The sequence below is a fragment of the Mizuhopecten yessoensis genome, unplaced genomic scaffold, assembly GCF_002113885.1.
Source record: "Mizuhopecten yessoensis strain PY_sf001 unplaced genomic scaffold, ASM211388v2 scaffold3853, whole genome shotgun sequence".
In the NCBI taxonomy this organism is placed as follows: Eukaryota; Metazoa; Mollusca; class Bivalvia; order Pectinida; family Pectinidae; genus Mizuhopecten; species Mizuhopecten yessoensis.
In genome coordinates this window covers 669363-690739 of record NW_018405252.1, presented here as the reverse complement: position 1 = coordinate 690739, position 21377 = coordinate 669363, and the positions used below count along the sequence as shown (strand labels likewise).

At 36.4% G+C, this 21377-nt stretch overlaps 1 protein-coding gene across 2 annotated transcripts in view; it reads left to right on the top strand.

Moving 5' to 3' along the window:
- The window catches only part of LOC110448141 (MORC family CW-type zinc finger protein 2-like), an 82511-nt gene extending 64956 nt beyond the window's left edge, over positions 1-17555 (top strand). For both annotated transcript variants that reach the window (XM_021494221.1, XM_021494222.1), the window contains exons 27-29: positions 1757-1889; positions 2114-2230; positions 13485-17555. In XM_021494221.1, the coding sequence (XP_021349896.1) occupies positions 1757-1889; positions 2114-2230; positions 13485-13574 (340 nt within the window). In that variant the 3' untranslated portion in view covers positions 13575-17555. The remainder of the gene's footprint in view (positions 1-1756; positions 1890-2113; positions 2231-13484) is intronic.
- Positions 17556-21377: the final 3822 nt, after the last annotated feature.

Genomic DNA, 21377 nt, shown 5'->3' with positions numbered 1-21377 from the left:
GCCTCTGCTTCACAATGATATGATGTCATATTGATTTTTCCAATTCGATTATGACGTCATTTCCGGAGTCATATTACACACGTTACAAAAACATAATTTATGTTATGCATATATAATTGAGTTTTGTGTACAGGACAAGTTTGCGGTACTTTTTACCTCCCCAGTGGGTGATATAACTATCCCTGTATATCTAATAATACAATGATTTTTTTGTGTACAGGACAAGCTTGCTGTACTTTTTACCTCCCCAGTGGGTGATGTCACTATCCCTGTATATCTAATAATACAATGATTTTTGTGTACGGGACAAGCTTGCGGTACTTTTTACCTCCCCTGTGGGTGATGTAACTATCCCTGTATATCTAATAAAACAATGATTTTTGTGTACAGGACAAGCTTGCTGTACTTTTTACCTCCCCAGTGGGTGATGTTACTATCCCTGTATATCTAATAATACAATGATTTTTTTGTGTACAGGACAAGCTTGCGGTACTTTTTACCTCCCCAGTGGGTGATGTTACTATCCCTGTATATCTAATAATACAACGATTTTTTTGTGTACAGGACAAGCTTGCTGTACTTTTTACCTCCCCAGTGGGTGATTGAACTATCCCTGTATATCTAATAATACATTGATTTTTGTGTACAGGACAAGCTTGCTGTACTTTTTACCTGCCCAGTGGGTGATATAACTATCCCTGTATATCTAATAACACAATGAGTTTTGTGTACAGGACAAGCTTGCGGTACTTTTTACCTCCCCAGTGGGGGATGTAACTATCCCTGTATATCTAATAATACAATGATTTTTTTGTGTACAGGACAAGCTTGCGGGACTTTTTACCTCCCCAGTGGGTGATGTTACTATCCCTGTATATCTAATAATACATTGATTTTTGTGTACAGGACAAGCTTGCTGTACTTTTTACCTGCCCAGTGGGTGATATAACTATCCCTGTATATCTAATAACACAATGAGTTTTGTGTACAGGACAAGATTGCGGTACTTTTTACCTCCCCAGTGGGGGATATAACTATCCCTGTATATCTAATAACTCAATGATTTTTGTGTACAGGACAAGCTTGCAGTACTTTTTACCGCCCCAGTGGGTGATATAACTATCCCTGTATATCTAATAACTCAATGATTTTTGTGTACAGGACAAGCTTGCTGTACTTTTTACCTGCCCAGTGGGTGATATAACTATCCCTGTATATCTAATAATACAATGGTTTTTGTGTACAGGACAAGCTTGCGGTCCTTTTTACCTCCCCAGTGGGTGATGTTACTATCCCTGTATATCTAATAATACAATGACTTTTGTGTACAGGACAAGCTTGCAGTACTTTTTACCGCCCCAGTGGGTGATATAACTATCCCTGTATATCTAATAACACAATGAGTTTTGTGTACAGGACAAGCTTGCGGGACTTTTTACCTCCCCAGTGGGTGATATAACTAGCCCTGTATATCTAATAACACAATGAGTTTTGTGTACAGGACAAGCTTGCGGTACTCTTTACCTCCCCAGTGGGTGATGTAACTATACCTGTATATCTAATAATACAATGATTTTTGTGTACAGGACACGCTTGCTGTACTTTTTACCTCCCCAGTGGGCGATATAACTATCCCTGTATATCTAATAACTCAATGAGTTTTGTGTACAGGACAAGCTTGCGGTTCTTTTTACCTCCCCAGTGGGTGATATAACTAGCCCTGTATATCTAATAACACAATGAGTTATGTGTACAGGACAAGCTTGCGGTACTTTTTACCTCCCCAGTGGGTGATGGACAAAGATGCCATATCAACCATGTCGCTAGAAGAGCTGGCTGCCTTCCCTCTAGATGACTTTTTTGACCACTACGAAAAGGGACTCCGGAAGGTAAGCTGTCTAATTCACAGAGAACACGGCAGTGAAGAAAAATTCTTTTCTTTAATATTTATCATTGGCATTTTCTCAACTGATAACACAGGATCACCAACTTTTGTTATATATTATGCAATTTTACAATTTGACGGTGTCCTATTGTTTCTAAATTTATCATTTCAGCTCCACTGTTATTGGTTAGAACTGTTCAGAAATTAAACTTCTTTTATTTGTTGTAGTTGGTTGGAAATTTCCAGACGGAGGCCACACAACGAAAGCAGGAGTGTGAAGCATCCATGGCTAAACTGTCTGCTGTTCGTAAACTTATCGCAAAACTTCTCAAGTCTATAAATGAGGTAAGCTTTATATAGTCATGCAGGTCGGCATATACAGCCAAGTATGCTACAGGGTTACGTGTTTAGTACCTGTGTTTGTCTATGTGTAGTTGAGAACAATAAAGGCTTGTGTGTTTAGCATTCGTTTTAAGTCTACATATGGTCAAGTACAGTGCAGATGAAATGTTCCTGTTTAACTCTAGCACCCGGCACTGATTTGTTTAATGAAAGTCCTTGCACAACTTTTTCTGAACAGCTTTTAAATGTAAAATATTGTGATAATTTGTCCCAACACCAAATATTTGGCAAATATTACGGTATGGTAGTTGTATTAATTGTACAGTGGTCATATTTACTGTACAGAAACTATATTTACTGTAAAGTGGTCATATTTACTGTACAGAAACTATATTTACTGTAAAGTGGTCATATTTACTTACAGAAACTATATTTACTGTTAAGTGGTAATATTTACTGTACAGAAACTATATTTACTGTACAGTGGTTGTATTTGTTTTAGAGTGATTATATTTACTGTACAGTGGTTACAAATTTTGATATTTTTTTTTCACGTTCTGAACACAATGCACATTTCCATAACAACTATAAGAAGTTACCAATGTGTAAAACAAATAAAGATAGTAAGCAGTGTAGCTCAAATTGAAACAACTGCAAGTTTGGCATCAGTTCAGCAACACTAGAACCTCCCGATATTCAAGCACTGTATACTGGTAGATTTCATGTGAAAGCAGAGTTTTATTATCTTTCAAGCACACTTTATAATCCTTCATTTAATTTTCCTTAAATCCTTGATGTTTGACAGTTCTACTTAAACGTTCACAGTTCTAGGTAAAGGTTTAAGGAAACTTGCTCTTTAGTGTCGAAGATGTTGGTAAAGTCACAAGCTGAGAGTGAGTTCTGTTTTAATGTTATGTTAATGGTAACATCTAATTTAATTGGCCATGCTGAAATTGTCTTGATAAAGATGTTTTTAAAATGATTTTGGCTTGAAAATGAAATTAAAAGTTGCTGACTTGATTCGTGTCATTAGAAGACATAGCGCTGTATCATGGATATCAATTTAGAAAGACGTCACAAACAGAATTAAACTTTAAATCACTGACTACCATTTGGAGGAATGTAATGGTCCGACATTAGCCATGTATTAGCTACATTTTGACTGATGACTTGTCTTTACAACAATTTGATAGAGATGTATATATAATGGTATTAAAGCGAGGCTTTATTAATGGCAATGGCTAGGGTTCTAATTGAAATAAAATTCTCGTAGTCGGATAACCAAGACGAAGACCGTCAGAAATCTAATGATCCACAAACCATGTATATTGTGTGGCGACAAGATAAAAGCTCCGTGACTGTAATAGCAGTATTTGAAGAGGCTTGAATTTGTGCGTAAGACTTTGATGTGAATTTACATGGTTTACAACCAGGCAGCCCCCTTTGTTACCCTCAGATGATAATTTTTGTGTAACATTTTGGATCCAGATTCCATCTCTTTACCGCCAGCTTTAATGAAACTTGCATGAGCGAGTGGCCGTGCTCTGTCGAACACTCATTAGTAACTGTGGCCACAAATAGTTAAGTCAATATTTTTGGCTTTTGATGCAGTATGCTTACATCCAGGGGAACACACAGAGAGAATGGGGTCTAGACGTCACAGACAGTATTTCATGTCCACAAAACAGATTGAAATGGAAAAGATTGGTAAATTTATCAAGATTTAAAAGTAAATTTACTGATTAGCGACAGAGGGCGTATCTTCTAGTACATACAGATTAGTATTTCTGTGGGCTGATGGAATTGCGTAACTTATCGCTGCATCTCTAGTAAATCTGTGTACGGGTCTTGTGAAAGTTTAAAGCGCGGAAACGTTATGTTTGATACTGCCTCGTCTAATGTGGAGAATTGTGTGCATTATCTGTTATCATTGGCCCTCCTGTAGCATGGTATTAGATATACTCCATTGTATTGTAACGGATACGGTGAGCTCCATCGTATTGTAACGGATACGGTGAGCTCCATCGTATTGTAATGGATACAGTGAGCTCCATGGTATTAGATATACTCCATTGTATTGTAACAGATACGGTGAGCTCCATGGTATTGTAATGGATACAGTGAGCTCCATCGCATTGTAATGGATACAGTGAGCTCCATGGTATTAGATATACTCCATTGTATTGTAACAAATACAGTGAGCTCCATGGTATTGTAACGGATACGGTGAGCTCCATCGTATTGTAATGGATACAGTGAGCTCCATCGTATTGTAATGGATACAGTGAGCTCCATGGTATTAGATATACTCAATTGTATTGTAACAGATACGGTGAGCTCCATGGTATTGTAATGGATACAGTGAGCTCCATCGTATTGTAATGGATACAGTGAGCTCCATGATATTAGATATACTCCATTGTATTGTAACAGATACAGTGAGCTCCATGGTAATGTAATGGTTACAGTGAGCTCCATACAGTGAGCTCCATCGTATTGTAATCCATGGTATTAGATATACTCAATTGTATTGTAACAGATACGGTGAGCTCCATGGTATTGTAATGGATACAGTGAGCTACATCGTATTGTAATGGATACAGTGAGCTCCATCGTATTAGATATACTCCATGGTATTGTAACAGATACCGTGAGCTCCATGGTATTGGAATGGATACAGTGAGCTCCATCGTATTGTAACGGATACGGTGAGCTCCATCGTATTGTAACAGATACGGTGAGCTCCATCGTATTAGATATACTCCATGGTATTGTAACAGATACCGTGAGCTCCATGGTATTGTAATGGATACAGTGAGCTCCATCGTATTGTAATGGATACAGTGATCTCCATCGTATTGTAATGGGTACAGTGAGCTCCATGGGATTGTAATGGATACAGTGATCTCCATCGTATTGTAACAGATACGGTGAGCTCCATGGTATTTTAATGGATACAGTGAGCGCCATCGTATTGTAATGGATACAGTGAGCTCCATCGTATTGTAACGGATACGGTGAGCTCCATGTTGAAAGTGTATAATTAGACAAGTACACACACACAGTACAGTTATTGAATGTCAAACCAGGTATTCTTTATCTCACCAACCCTAGCCTAAACTCTAAAACAATAAAAAACAACCACTCTTTGACTTCAACCAGAGAAATCTCCATGTCTTCTTAGTAATACAACCCACTTCCTACGGACTAAGCTAGGGAGAATATCTCATTAACTGGTAGAGCATCAGATCAGTTTACCAGAGGTCCGAGGTTCGATTCCTAGTGGAGGCATTAAAAAAATGATTCTGTTTATCAATCTTTCATAATCCAAATATTTGGCATGAAAATCAGTCCATGTGAAATTTTGAAAATGAGATCTCTGATAAATACGTTTTTGAAGAATAGATTATGAGTCTGAAAATGAGGTTTCCACCAAAATACACATGTTTTTTGAGAATTCTGTTTGAAGGCTAGTATCAAAGTTGACAACAATAATATCATTGGGTTAATGCATTATAGCTGGCACTGGGATGTGTGTAATTATATTCTAAAATGAGATTTCCACCATAATAGTTATGTTTTATGAGAATTGATCTTAAAACTGGTACCAATGTTGAACTGGTTCAATGCATTAAAGCTTGTAGAGGATGGAATATTATCCAACTCATAGCTCCATAGACTGCACATGTCGGGGGAGACCACACAAGCCAGCAGTGATAGAGCAGTATCGGAGTAAATCAAAGGGGCACATCATTAATAGGGGCACCTGATAAAACGTCACGCTACATACAAAAACAATTGTGTCCACATCAGATAGTGTGTGGTATCGGGGGCTGAGTGGCATCTCTGAAAGCAAGCCATACATCTTGTCATCAATATTCATTATAGGACTTCACGACCGATAAGGAAATGCCCGGTATTTGCATCGATCTCGGCCTCCTGGAATTAATTGGCATACATATGGCTAAGTGTTGACAAATGTTCACACCTCTGCTTCAGCTGATAAACGCGCATCCCGGACGGGGATGAGAGATTTCCATGTAGGGAATGGCCTTATTGGATAAATGATGTTGCATCCCTTACAAAGGTCATACCAGTTCTCTTCCTCTATTTTAGTCAAATCTCTCTCTCCTAACCTGCACATATCATATCATATATATCACCTCAATCTTGTAGGCGGGGGTGGGCATCGTGGATGAGCGGGGGTCAGTGGATGGGGGAGGGGGAGGGGTGGAGCCATGGATAGTACACTCACTGTTCACCAACATGGCCAGAGTCCTTGATCGGATGTGAAAAGGTTTTGGGTCACCCACCAACCACATTTGTTTTCTCCAGGTGCTCTGGTTCCTTCCATCATTAAGGCTTTCCTTGGTGCTTCCTTCTGTAGAATAATTATCTGCCCTCTCCATATATAATCACTTATACTGGTCACCTCAGTATTCCCTCTCTTAGTCATATCTCTTAACATAGTCACCTCAGTGTTCACTCTCTTAGTCATATCTCTTAACATAGTCGCCTCAGTGTTCTCTCTCTTAGTAATATCTCTTAACATAGTCACCTCAGTGTTCACTCTCTTAGTCATATCTTTTAACATAGTCGCCTCAGTGTTCACTCTTAGTCATAACTCTTAACATAGTCACCTCAATGTTCACTCTCTTAGTCATATCTCTTAACATAGTCACCTCAGTGTTCTCTCTATTAGTCATATCTCTTAACATAGTCACTTCAGTGTTCACTCTCTTAGTAATATCTCTTAACATAATCACCTCAGTGTTCATTCTCTGAGTCATATCTCTTAACATAGTCGCCTCAGTGTTCACTCTCTTAGTCATATCTCTTAACATAGTCACTTCAGTGTTCACTCTTAGTCATAACTCTTAACATAGTCACCTCAGTGTTCACTCTTAGTCATATCTCTTAACATAGTCGCCTCAGTGTTCGATCTCTCTGTCATAACTCTTAACATAGTCGCCTCAGTGTTCACTCTCTTAGTCATATCTTTTAAAATAGCCACCTCAGTGTTAACTCTCTTAGTCATATCTCTTAACATAGTCACCTCAGTGTTCACTCTCTTAGTCATATCTCTTAACATAGTCCCCTCAGTGTTCACTCTCTTAGTCATATCTTTTAAAATAGCCACCTCAGTGTTAACTCTCTTAGTCATATCGCTTAACATAGTCACCTCAGTGTTCACTCTCTTAGTCATAACTCTTAACATAGTCACCTCAGTGTTCACTCTCTTAGTCATATCTTTTAACATAGTCGCCTCAGTGTTCACTCTTAGTCATAACTCTTAACATAGTCGCCTCAGTGTTCACTCTCTTAGTAATATCTCTTAACATAGTCACTTCAGTATTCACTCTCTTAGTCAATTCTCTTAACATAGTCACTTCAGTGTTCACTCTCTTAGTCATATCTCTTAACATAGTCACCTCAGTGTTCACTCTCTTAGTTATATCTCTTAACATAGTCACTTCAGTGTTCACTTTCTTAGTCATATCTCTTAACATAGTCACCTCAGTGTTCACTCTCTTAGTTATATCTCTTAACATAGTCACTTCAGTGTTCACTCTCTCTGTCATATCTCTGAACATAGTCACCTCAGTATTCCCTCTCTTAGTCATATCTCTTTACATAGTCACCTCAGTGTTCACTCTCTTAGTCATATCTCTTAACATAGTCACTTCCGCCTTTCTGTCCTTCCCAGTCATCTCTCCTATAATAGCCACACAAGTCCCCAAAAAACTACTTAAATATGAAAAATGAATTTTAGTTTTAGTTTTGTACATTAATATCCCTTGTTTTCTTACGATGATTAAAAAAGTCCTACAATGGGAAAAAATAGTAAATTTGAGGATTGTAATAGGTGAGATTGGTATTTAAACAAATATTTTTCTAAATGAAACTTCTAAAGGTGTATAGAATTGAATTATATTTAAATAAAACCTGTAGAGGAGTATGGAATGGACATATCATCACTGTCATTTATGGACAGGTGCTTGCTTAATTGGTTTGTAAAGCTAAACTTGATCTGTATTAAAGGTTGTGTAGGTGTGAAGTGTCCCCTTGCTACTCTGTCTACTACAGCTGACTGTGATAGGTTATATCTGCGGATCATGTCCAGTGCTAAGACAGCCAACATTAGTGTGCTCACACACATAGTTTCTTTGACTGTGATAGGTTATATCTGCGGATCATGTCCAGTGCTAAGACAGCCAACATTAGTGTGCTCACACAAGTAGTTTCTTTGATTGTGATAGGTTAACTTAGAAAGTATACTTTTAAGTTGTTACTTTACTCTGTACAGAAGCTAGACACCACTTTGAGCTATGTAGACACGTACAGTGGATTCACCTGTAATTTATTATACCCGGTGTCCTGTCACAGACCTGTGGGGCCAGTAGAAGAATTCATTGTTAACAATTAAAGGTTATCTGGGTTAAATGACCGTTATCTGGTTACATAAGGAGTGTGGTCAGCGATTCTAGCTGTAGTCTGTGTGGTCTCAAGGAGATTCCCATACACTACACCTTTAGTCATTTTCATTTCTTAAGCTACCTAAGAAAGCATGTCTCCAGAAATATTTTTGATAAAAACAGTCTCAGAAGATGGATAAGAATATTTCTAATAATGCTTTTCTTGAATTACAAAACTATCTACCTTCTTATACGTTACATTTCCTATTTGTGTTACTGTAAAGAGTTATCTCCCTAAAGGGATACATTGTATTTGTGATTTGTGAAAAGATATGTTATGTACTGCAATGACTCGATTCGGCAATGCTTTGTTTAACACTTTGTTATAGATGTGTGAGAGTATACGAGTCCCATCATCTAGACTTAAAACTGGCCCATTGGGTGTATCCAGATGGTTTCCTTTGTCTGCTGCTTTAACAGATTGAACGTCACATATAAACACTTCTTGGTTGTGCTATATGAATATTTTCACAATCCATATTTACCAACATGAAGAATTGTTTTAGAAATATCTGTGATTTGTTTTGAAGTTAAGGTTGTATGCTACAGTGCACATTATACCTGTCTGTGATTTGTTCTCGAGTTATAGGTATATGCTACAGTCCACATTATATCTGTCTTTGATTTGTTCTCGAGTTATGGGTATATGCTATAGTCCACATTACACCTGTCTGTGATTTGTTCTCGAGTTATTGGTATATGCTACAGTCCATATTATACCTGTCTGTGGTTTGTTTTGAAGTTAGGGTTGTATGCTACAGTGCACATTATCCCTGTCTGTGGTTTGTTTTGAAGTGAAGGTTGTAAGCTACAGTCCATATTATGCCTGTCTGTGGTTTGTTTTGAAGTGAAGGTTGTAAGCTACAGTCCATATTATACCTGTCTGTGATTTGTTCTTGAGTTATGGGTATATGCTACAGTCCACATTTTATCTGTCTGTGATTTGTTCTCGAGTTACGGGTATATGCTACAGTGCACATAATTATACCTGTCTGGGGTTTGTTCTCGAGTTATGGGTATATGCTCCAGTCCACATTATACCTGTCTGTAGTTTGTTCTCGAGTTATTTGTATATGCTACAGTCCACATTATATCTGTCTGCGATTTGTTCTCGAGTTATGGGTATATGCTATAGTCCTCATTATACCTGTCTGTGATTTGTTCTCGATTTATTGGTATATGCTACAGTGCACATTATACCTGTCTGTGATTTGTTCTTGAGTTATGGGTATATGCTACAGTCCACATTATACCTGTCTGTGGTTTGTTCTCGAGTTATGGGTCTATGCTATAGTCCACATTATACCTGTCTGTGATTTGTTCTTGAGTTATGGGTATATGCTACAGTCCACATTATATTTGTCTGTGATTTGTTCTCGAGTTACGGGTATATGCTACAGTGCACATAATTATACCTGTCTGTGGTTTGTTTTGAAGTTAAGGTTGTAAGCTACAGTCCATATTATACCTGTCTGTGGTTTGTTTTGAAGTTAAGGTTGTATGCTACAGTCCACATTATACCTGTCTGTAGTTTGTTCTCGAGTTATTGGTATATGCTACAGTCCATATTATACCTGTCTGTGATTTGTTCTCGAGTTATTGGTATATGCTACAGTCCACATTATACCTGTCTGTGATTTGTTCTCGAGTTATTGGTATATGCTACAGTCCATATTATTCCTGTCTGTGATTTGTTCTCGAGTTATTGGTATATGCTACAGTCCATATTATTCCTGTCTGTGATTTGTTCTCGAGTTATGGGTACATGCTACAGTGCACATAATTATACCTGTCTGTGGTTTGTTGTGAAGTTAAGGTTGTATGCTACAGTCCACATTATACCTGTCTGTGGTTTGCTCTCGAGTTATGGGTATATGCTACAGTGCACATTATACCTGTCTGTGATTTGTTCTCGAGTTATGGGTACATGCTACAGTGCACATAATTATACCTGTCTGCGGTTTGTTTTGAAGTTAAGGTTGTATGCTACAGTGCACATTATACCCGTCTGTGATTTGTTCTCGAGTTATGGGTACATGCTACAGTGCACATTATTATACCTGTCTGTGGTTTGCTCTCGAGTTAAGGTTGTATGCTACAGTGCACATTATACCTGTCTGTGGTTTGTTCTCTAGTTATGGGTATATGCTACAGTGCACATTATACCTGTCTGTGTTTTGTTCTCGAGTTATGGGTATATGCTATAGTCCACATTATACCTGTCTGTGATTTGTTCTCGAGTTATGGGTACATGCTACAGTGCACATTATTATACCTGTCTGTGGTTTGCTCTCGAGTTAAGGTCGTATGCTACAGTGCACATTATACCTGTCTGTGGGTTGTTCTAGAGTTATAGGTATATGCTACAGTGCACATTATACCTGTCTGTGGTTTGTTCTCGCGTTATGGGTATATGCTACAGTCCACATTATTCCTGTCTGTGGTTTGTTCTAGAGTTATACGTATATGCTACAGTCCACATTATACCTGTCTGGGATTTGTTCTAGAGTTATAGGTATATGCTACAGACCACATTATACCTGTCTGTGGTTTGTTCTCGAGTTTTGGGTATATGCTACAGTCCACATTATACCTGTCTGTGGTTTGTTCTAGAGTTATAGGTATATGCTACAGTGCACATTATACCTGTCTGTGGTTTGTTCTCGAGTTATGGGTATATGCTACAGTGCACATTATACCTGTCTGTGGTTTGTTCTAGAGTTATACGTATATGCTACAGTCCACATTATACCTGTCTGTGATTTGTTCTCGAGTTATTGGTATATGCTTCCTTATATATTAAAACTGTGTTTTATGTTTGAGTTGTCTTCTTATTGGAAAATATCTATAATGGCAAAATCTGTGAATAAAAAAAAAATGTGGATGGTCGTGAAATGATTAATGGAAATAAGTTTAAAACTTATTTGCTTAAATCATTTTCATGTTATGTTTATAAACATTTTTCACTACATTCTTGTGAGGAAAGGTTGTGACCTTTATTACCAGTAATATCAAAGTAATATTTCAAAATGCAGAGTTTATTCTGCGAGACAGGACATAACAATCATATTTAAATGTATCAATATCACTGGAGCGTTTACGGTGCTTAATTGACAGCCAGACATAGCTTTATTTTACTTGCAAATTCCAAGTAGGAAAGCTTGAGAAGGATTTCACCAGTAACATCCTTACTTGAGTGACAGGTTCTGATTTAGCTGCTGAAGCTAAAGTACCCGAACCCCAGTGTTAGGTGCTAGATTGTCCTGTCGGGGTGGCAAGATCAAACGGCCAGATTGGACAGACAGCTGTTCATTTGTGGTTGGTTATAGTGTGATTGGGACTGTATCAGCCTTGTATCACTACGACACGGACACGACACTCAGTCTTATCATGTGTCCAATTTATGTATCATCTCCCTCGTAAAACATAAACACTGAATTACAGATTAGAGAGACTACAGTTGTCGGGGGTTTAATACGCTTGTGTGTAAGGGCTAGGATACTCCTCTGTCCTCCAGCTCAGGGTTTATCATTGACTTTAAATAGATTCTCTGAATAGCTGTGACTCTGGGTGTGAATTCTTCCATCTCCGTCGCAGACAGTGGACACCGTGCTGTGAGGAAGGTCCAAGTCATATTTGTGAAAAGTTACTTGCTATAAAATGAAATTTAGTATTTTTCTCAAGTTTTAAAAGACATAAAAGTGTACAGAAACACAGTCTATCGTAACATGAAAGAAATTTCATGGTGCACAAGAAATTGTGAAAAAAATGAATGACATGTTGAAGGTGATTATTTAAATTTGACTTAGGAAGAAAACTTTTTTGTCACTGATGAGCGAAAATTTTGTTTGCCACTTTGCACAAAGTTTAGGGGGCCACCCAAACATTTAATTAATGGTTTACCTGTGCACGCCTGTAGGTAGGTGTATCAGCCCCGACCCTGTTATACCGCACTGTCAAACACTAAAGTGAACTTCGCTTTTATGGTTGTGCTATAATTACAGGAATGAGCCATCGGAGANGGGGGGGCACCTCACCACTCTCTTCTGTAATAACTCATCAGTACAATCTACACAAAAACAATGCTGTTTAAACACCGTGATTTATTGACCTTGATAAAAGTGCATTATAAAATAACAAAGCATTTTTAAAAAGGTGACAGGCGAACTCTATAGACGCCCTTCATGTGTTATTTAAGGTGGAATTGTGTTCGTAAAAGATGAAGGAGGGGAGAAATTTCTATAAATATGGTAGTTTATTGTTATAGAAATTCAAGAAAAATTAGAAAATAAAAGATGGTGTGAAGGTGTTGTAATTAATCAATGTTATGAGAAAAATAACCAAGTTTGTGTGCCTGGAGACTTTGTAAGTGATGGCATTACACTATACACAGAGATTTATCAGTAACACAGGGACCAGAGGAAATACACAAGTTGTCTGTATGTTTGATTTATTGTAAAAATTAATTGACTAAAAGTAGATGATATTTTATGGTGATGAGACACTTTGTAAGTTTAAGCTAAAGTTCAGTGATTTACATGGAGTAAATCAGATAAAGTAACAAGTTCATGGCTCCAAGGACCTATTGAAGTTTGAGATATTTTGGTTAGGAGAAATTGTTTGTAAGGTCGCTTGTTCTTTTTATTGACCAAATATATCTACCATCAAAACTGTGTATTCATGATTTTTTCTTGAAGCAACATAAAATATGTAGAACAATTTGATGCAGCTGAAAAGAAATATTTAAGCATTTTATTGAGAGTTTTTTTTTGATGTTACAGGAGTTTGATATTGATCCAGAGGCTGACGGGGAACAAGTTGATGAACTTTTGGCAGCATGTGTAAAACAGGCAGTACAGTCACAGCCGTGAATCAGATTCAAGATCACCCAGAAGCTAAGAACATCATATGCCAGGTCCCACAGACGTTTAAAGCATCCAGTTCCAGGTCACACAGAAGTTTGAATTAATAAAGTTTACTTGGAGTATGAAGCAGACCATTGACCTAATGTGATCTTGGAAACAAACCTAATTTTATATAAAGGGGACTTTGGATCATAAATTGGATCTGGATTTTACTTCATCTTGGAATAAAAGAATCAGTATCTTATGAAAACTTTGATTTTAAGGATAAAAGTGATGGTACATCAGGGTTAGGGCAGAGTACACAGACCTGTATAAAGCAGGAGTCTGTTAAACAAGCCCTTCGACCCAAACTTTCTATAATGTACTCCACGTACTGATGCGGATGTAGCTTCTTCAGCTGTGTATTGAAGGTGAAACAGGAGTTGTGAGTTATACAGAGATTTGTATTTTAAATGCAATCAGACAGAGAACTACAGCAGAAGTGTCAGCCTTGGTGTAGAGCAGTGTCACTTCCTACTCTTACGAGGAGTATTCTGAAGGTGTCTACATACGATTTTCAGCATCATATGTAATACTTGTATATTTTAAACATTGAAAGTGACATCTTCATGTGACAATATGAAGTTTTATTATAAGTTTGACTGTTAATGATTTGCCATAATTTATTACTTTGATCATTAAGTAAATGTGAATCAATCATGCTCGCATTTCATCCATTGAATTTATTATGAATCTCTGTACACCAGAGCATCTAGGTGGTTTCTGAATTCTATATAACAAATCTTAGAAGGGCCAACTTCTACAGAGACAGGAGCTGCAGTGCAGAGAGAAGTCGGTGTCTACATCAAATTACTGTAGCTTAAAACCCGCGTCACATGATGAATGATTAACACTGTCCGATACTTCTAAGAATGATGTGCCGATCTGTAAAGGGGAGGGCAGTTGTCAGGATAAATCCATTTTTATAAAGAAGTTGATTTAGTTTGTAAAAGGTTGTAAAGTTCACAGCTTTGACAACTGCGGGCTTCTGATAGACCTGTCTTTTGTAGGTCTTAATGATGGGTGATGTGCAAATTTCATTGTGTACTGTTGACATTGAGTTTGTACTGATAAACGACTGAAGAAATATACAGTAAAACCTGTCGTAAAAGGTCAGTCGAGGAACAGAGCAAGCTGATAGGGATTTCCACACTTCCGGTCAGGGAAAGATATTTCTGTCTTACCCTAAAGTAAAGATGGGAGAATCCCCCCTTATAACAATAGTATGACGACACGTCAACAATAGCAGATCACAGAAGATAACACTCATTTGCTAGTTTAAGCAGTCAACCTTTGCATTTTATGAATTTACTATTTGTATCATTCCCGCTTCTTGAGAAAAACAAATTTCGATAGAGAAACTTGCCAAATAGGTTTAGAAATATCCCAGTTAAAATGAGCACATGTTAATGATGCTTTATACAAAGTAAGTATCCGTACATAGGTAATCTCTTTAACTCATTCACCCTTGAAATTTTATAATGAACTATTCCAGCCTTTGAATTGGAAGAGTTCAAATGTGTCTTCAGATACCACTAGGTAAGGTGTTTTGATAAAAGCTTTGTCCTCAACTTCCATTATATATATTACCATTTAATTGTTTTGTCATAAATTACTTTGTGTAAATATGACGAAATTGTGTTCGCTACAGAGCAGTCAAGATAACACGTCAAGATAACACGCAACTTTTCCAGGTGACGATGACACCCCCCCCCCTCTGTCGTCATGCATACATCATATACCCATCATATCAACCCTACATCTGACCATTGTACATATGTAAATAATATAGGGGTGTACATATTGTACCTGTTGTATATTATACACCATTTATATAATTACTTTACATCATTATATAAAGGTGTTTTAGCGGATTTTTGCAAATTTTCTTGCTTCTTTATTATTGTAGTTCATTTATAATGAAAGAACTACAGGATTTACCTATATTTACTAAATAAAACACTAACCATGTCAAAGCAGTTCTATAACCCTTTCTGTAGCTGTTATAGAAGCAGTTCTATAACCCTTTCTGTAGCTGTTATAGAAGCAGTTCTATAACCCTTCCTGTAACTGTTATAGAAGCAGTTCTATAACCCTTCCTGTAGCTGTTATAGAAGCAGTTCTATAACCCTTCCTGTAGCTGTTTTGTTTCACACTTATGTTGAACATGTCAATTGGAAAAACTGGTTTTCAAGAAATTGGAAACATGCCACTTTTATATGTTGACTGAAATATCGTAACATGCATAATATAGAGACTTTGTGTGGAAAGATTTAACATATCAAACTGTGGTACGTTTCTGGTATCCCAATCCATTGTTTGGTACACTGAAATTTGTCTGACGAAAACTGGGCAGAATTTAACTAAGGAAAAGTTTTCAACATCACAACAGAGTTAAACGTGTAAAATCTGAACAGTCCACCTAACTGCACCTTTTGCAGAACTGTTACTGGTAATAGTCGACAATAATAAACCTACTTTCATGTTTGTTTTCATATTGACATAGATGATGGTGTTATAAATTGTATCATTTAATGAGCCTTAACAATTAAAAGGGACGACCTTTTTTTTATTTCTTTCCTGATCCTTGTTTCATTTGAATGGGGGGAAAAAACATCCATTTTTTTTCATGCAAAAAAAAAATGGAAATTAATTTAAACTCTCGTGTATTGGCGTACTTTCTTCAGTTTTATCAGTTCTGTTCCGAAAGTGTGAAAAGAACCCTTATTTTACATTGGTTTGCCCCCATCATTAATACCATAGTAGGAAAGACCTATTACCAACACCAGGTATGCTACCTACCTATATAGCATAGATCATGTAAGCTGTTTATTGACATCATTGAGGTCATAATAACATAACTCTTTTATATTTTTAAAGTTTTAAGAGGGGCGAGTGCTAGTGTGATTGTGTGAGTTGACATGTAATTTTAGTTTGTTCTCATCCTATTGAAGGTGTCTGAGGCAGCATTGTATGCTGAGTTGTACACCAATATTATCATCGCTTTACGTACTTCACTTCCTGTGTACCGACCTAGATGTTCTTGTGTTGTTTTAGTACTAGAAATGTCCAGTAATGATTGGTTCACTCGAGTTCATGTGTCCTGTTTCTATCTGAAATGTATATAACAAATAGATGGTAGTTAGTCCTTCTGATGCGGAGTAAGGTGAAAAACTACAAATTTATTGTGGTGGAATTATTTGATCTCGTAAATCAAACAGCTGAGTTTTACTTGTATAAATGTTTGTCGATCATTTCGTTTGTAATGGTCAGTTTGACTGAAAGCTTTTTTTTCACAATGCAGGTGTTTCAGACAATTTTATGTTAGAAAAAACAGATTTATCAGGGTCCGTCGGACACTCCCAATAGGATTTATATCAGGAATCTAATGGAGTCTACACACAAACATTAATTCACATCAAAATGACCACAAAGTCTATTGTCTAGAGTTGTGGGATTTCACTGAATAGCTCCTAACAGCTCATAACAGCTCATAACATACACAAAACCACATAGCTTGCTTAGCTTGCCAATTGAGAATACAAGAATTTATTTTGAGGCTGTCTTTATATCCCTGTATCCACATGTTATTTATCTACCCCAAAAAAACAAAAGAAATATTATTTTTGTATGTTGCATTACATCTTATGCTGGTTGAATTATAGAGCATTTATGAATTGGTTTTCAGATTTGATAAATGCTATTATAATTTATATGGTCCTTCACATTTACACAATAGGCATACCTGGATCCTGGTAATATTAGTCAACAGCTGGTGACATACAATCCCATGTGTTCACTTCATTGTACAACATGGCTTCTGTCATCTCTAAACTCTATACAATTTTGTGTAATTTCTTTTTCATTTACTGAAGTTTTCACTGTGCTGGTACTAACTGTAGTTGAGTCTTTAAATTTTTCATTTAATGTAATCACAGTATGATTATATCAACAGACCTACTAAAGTTAACACAGCAAAAGCTCTTTATAGTGGCACTATTATAGTCACCAGACCAATGACAGTTATACAGTAATGGTTGTCATAGTCATGGTTGTCATAGTCATCAGACCAATGACAGTTATACAGTACTGGTTGTCATAGTCACCAGACCAATGACAGTTATACAGTACTGGTTGTCATAGTCACCAGACCAATGACAGTTATACAGTACTGGTTGTCATAGTCACCAGACCAATGACAGTTATACAGTACTGGTTGTCATAGTCACCAGACCAATGACAGTTATACAGTACTGGTTGTCATAGTCACCAGACCAATGACAGTTATACAGTACTGGTTGTCATAGTCACCAGACCAATGACAGTTATACAGTAATGGTTGTCATAGTCACCAGACCAATGACAGTTATACAGTACCGGTTATCATAGTCACCAGACCAATGACAGTTATACAGTACTGGTTGTCATAGTCACCAGACCAATGACAGTTATACAGCACTGGTTGTCATAGTCACCAGACCAATGACAGTTACACAGCACTGGTTGTCATAGTCACCAGACCAATGCCAGTTATACAGTACTGGATGTTATTGTCTAGCTTAAACTTTATAAACCTGTCAAAACCTGAATTTAGACTTATTTTGATGACTATGGTTGTTGGCAGTATCCATTATGAATATAGTGTTCCGATTCCTTGGTAGAACAATGACATGGTATTTTATTGGTGAAATGGTCAATTAACACTACTATACTGAGTAATCAGCTGTTTGAATAAGAAGGTTTTCAGTAGATTTATTTATAGACTTTTATTTGCAGGAATTTTAGGATGAAAATTTTGATGTTTACATATTTACAGTATTTTGTTTTAGACCACCTGTGCCAAGTACATCTGTCATTTGCTGTCAATTTAGCACTAAATATGTACAAATCACCTTTTCAGTGAAGTAGAATCGCATAGACATGGAGCATCTGATAGTCTGTAACTGAGGAGCCTTAACTAACAAGCTTGTGCTATTTCCCATGTTGCTGTGATTTTGAATAGTCAGTAAATTTGCAGATGCAAAGAGTCTATTGGGGGTATATATTGATCGCTGAAATACCCATGTCAGATGGGACGCAATGAATTAAATTGATATTCAAAACATCGCATTTTAATGCTGTAAAACACATTTTACCAACAGTTTTTCATTTGGTTAGACAAATTCAAATTAGGAAATGATCCTTTGAAAAAACAAACATATACTAAAAATAATTAGTTTTCTTCAAAGAGTTTTATTTTGTGGGGTTTGTATTGACGTTTCATAGAAGGGCATCAGTTTTTTGCCGAAAATCTTTATTTTCAAAGATTAAGCAAATGTTCTTTAAAAGTGCACCACATTCATATTTTCTTTCCAAGTTACTCTTGAAGACACTGTTTTAAGGATCATGTCATTAAAATATTGTGAGACACAATGTTAAGTTTTACTGTCGATTTATATATTTTAAAGGATTTATTTAATTTTAAAACGTTTTCATTTAAAGAAAGGTTTTTTAACGATTGTTATATTCTGCTTTCTTAGAAACGTCCTTTTTATCCAAGACACCGGTAATGTGTCCAGCACACATTCAATGAAACAGTGGGCAATTTCTCAAGCTCTACATTAGAAATATTTATTAAACAAGTTTGGCTTAATTATTCAGCGGCTGCCGTCTTAAAAAAATATTCGTCGCTAAAATAGTCCCCTTCATGAAGCATGAAATTGCCCCACAGTTTTGGAATACACTCGAATTTTCGAAATCGTCCATTGTTACAATCTTAAAAAGAAAATGCTACTTTTGATGGTTATTGAGGTTAAATCTAAAGAGACCTAACTATGTGAATATTGGTTTTGGTCTTTCAGCGCCTATTACATCTTGAAATACGTAACCAATGCTGATCTGGTTCAAATGATGAACTTTATTTGGGTTTCTTGTTTCAAACGACTATTATTATAACCTTGAAAATCACAAAACATTTTTAACAACTTTTCGGTATAATATCACGATTTCCTGTGTTTGTAATCTAGCGCGACGGCATGTGTTTCCGAATCATTTATTGTATCATTTTCTTCAAAGGCATTCATAAAATAACTTGATATAGTACTGGTGACTGGAACTACTTTTAACTTACTTACCATCACTGTTTTCTATGTATGTATAATATTTAACAGGAACTATTTTATCTATTGTGCGTTTACACTTTTTGATGAAAACTGTTATCTGATGTCTGAACACTTTCTAACAAACTGTTTTCTCTTTTGCGTGTATATTATTTAACAAGACCTACTCTCTCTTTGTGTTGTCATATAAGTGTGGTAGGCAGTCGCATTTCGTATCACGTGATCACAGGCATCTGAGGTTATTTACCGTAGTGTATCTCATAGAGCTGACCATTGATAATCCTAATATCGTCAAAATCATTATCATCGTCATTATCAATATTACAATGAAACATTGTGTATACCATTCTCGTTATAAAACAATTCATTCTGGGAAGAAACGTTTTTGTGTTTGTAACTTGTATGTCCATTAAACTCTAAAGATAGAAGATGATGTTGTTGTTTTTTCTCAGTTTTTTGTACAACGGTATAATAACAAACTAAAACCACCAAATCAATTAAAAATCAGCAATGTACAACGGTATAACAAACTAAAACCACCAAATCAATTAAAAATCAGCAATGCAGAACGGAATAATAACAAACTAAAATTACCAAATCAATTAAAAATAATCCAATTATTCCTAAAAACGTCTAAGGAGACTCGATTACATGAATGAAACGTAAAGACAATCTGTATGTAAAACGTATCGGTTACAGGGGTGCTGTACTTCCCATGGTGTTACACAACGTGTGTGAGACGTAAGTTACTGATAAATAATGAACAAATGATCACCTGTTGTGTTGATCAAACCGACATCTTTCGGAAGTTGGAAATTCTAGAAAATTATAAAACTGACAATGTCCAACTCGGACTATTACAATTGAAGCGAAATCTAGACAATATTCTCAATATTGATACACGACGAAACTACTAACGTGAAATTGATTCAAATCGCGCAAACGTATGAATTTCATCGTAAAACCCTAAATATTGTATTCGATTTATTCTTTTGCAGCAATTAACACAAGACATTGTCGATCATTGGCTTTTATAGGAAAAACCTTTGAGTAACAGTACAAACTAAAACCTAAGATATTTTTGTCATGGACAAATGATAAAATATTTTTCAGGGGGACGGATAACTTCAGTAGATAGATAAAATAATTTATGTCACAATTGAATGATTCCATTCCAGCAGTGCATCTAAGATCCTCAATATTAATATGCTACAAGTCGTGTCTTTGGATGGTCAATGATGAGGACATCATTTTATAAAGAAAACATATTAGTCTTTCGACCATAGCTTTAAGTGTATTATCGATACGTGACGAAACACGGTACATATGGTCAGGACCAGAAGATGGTGTGCAGTGCCTAAAGCACCCCAACGCTTGGTGCTGAAAATGTGTCGAAAAGTTCAATATAAAAACAATCACTACGGCATGCTCCTGTTTAAATACTCCTAGTTTTGCTTTACGATCTGACTGAAATGTGAACCAGTTGAGCTAGTTTCCAACCTTTAAAATGGGTTGTTTCTGCGTTATTTCAGTAGTTTTACTGAAATAGGAGTTTTACTGAAGTAGGAAATACTTCCAATATTTGTCATTACTTAGGAAGTTTCTTTTGCCATTCAGATTCCATATAAAATGAAAACGTTTATGTACAAGGTGATTGTTACAGATCAAAGTG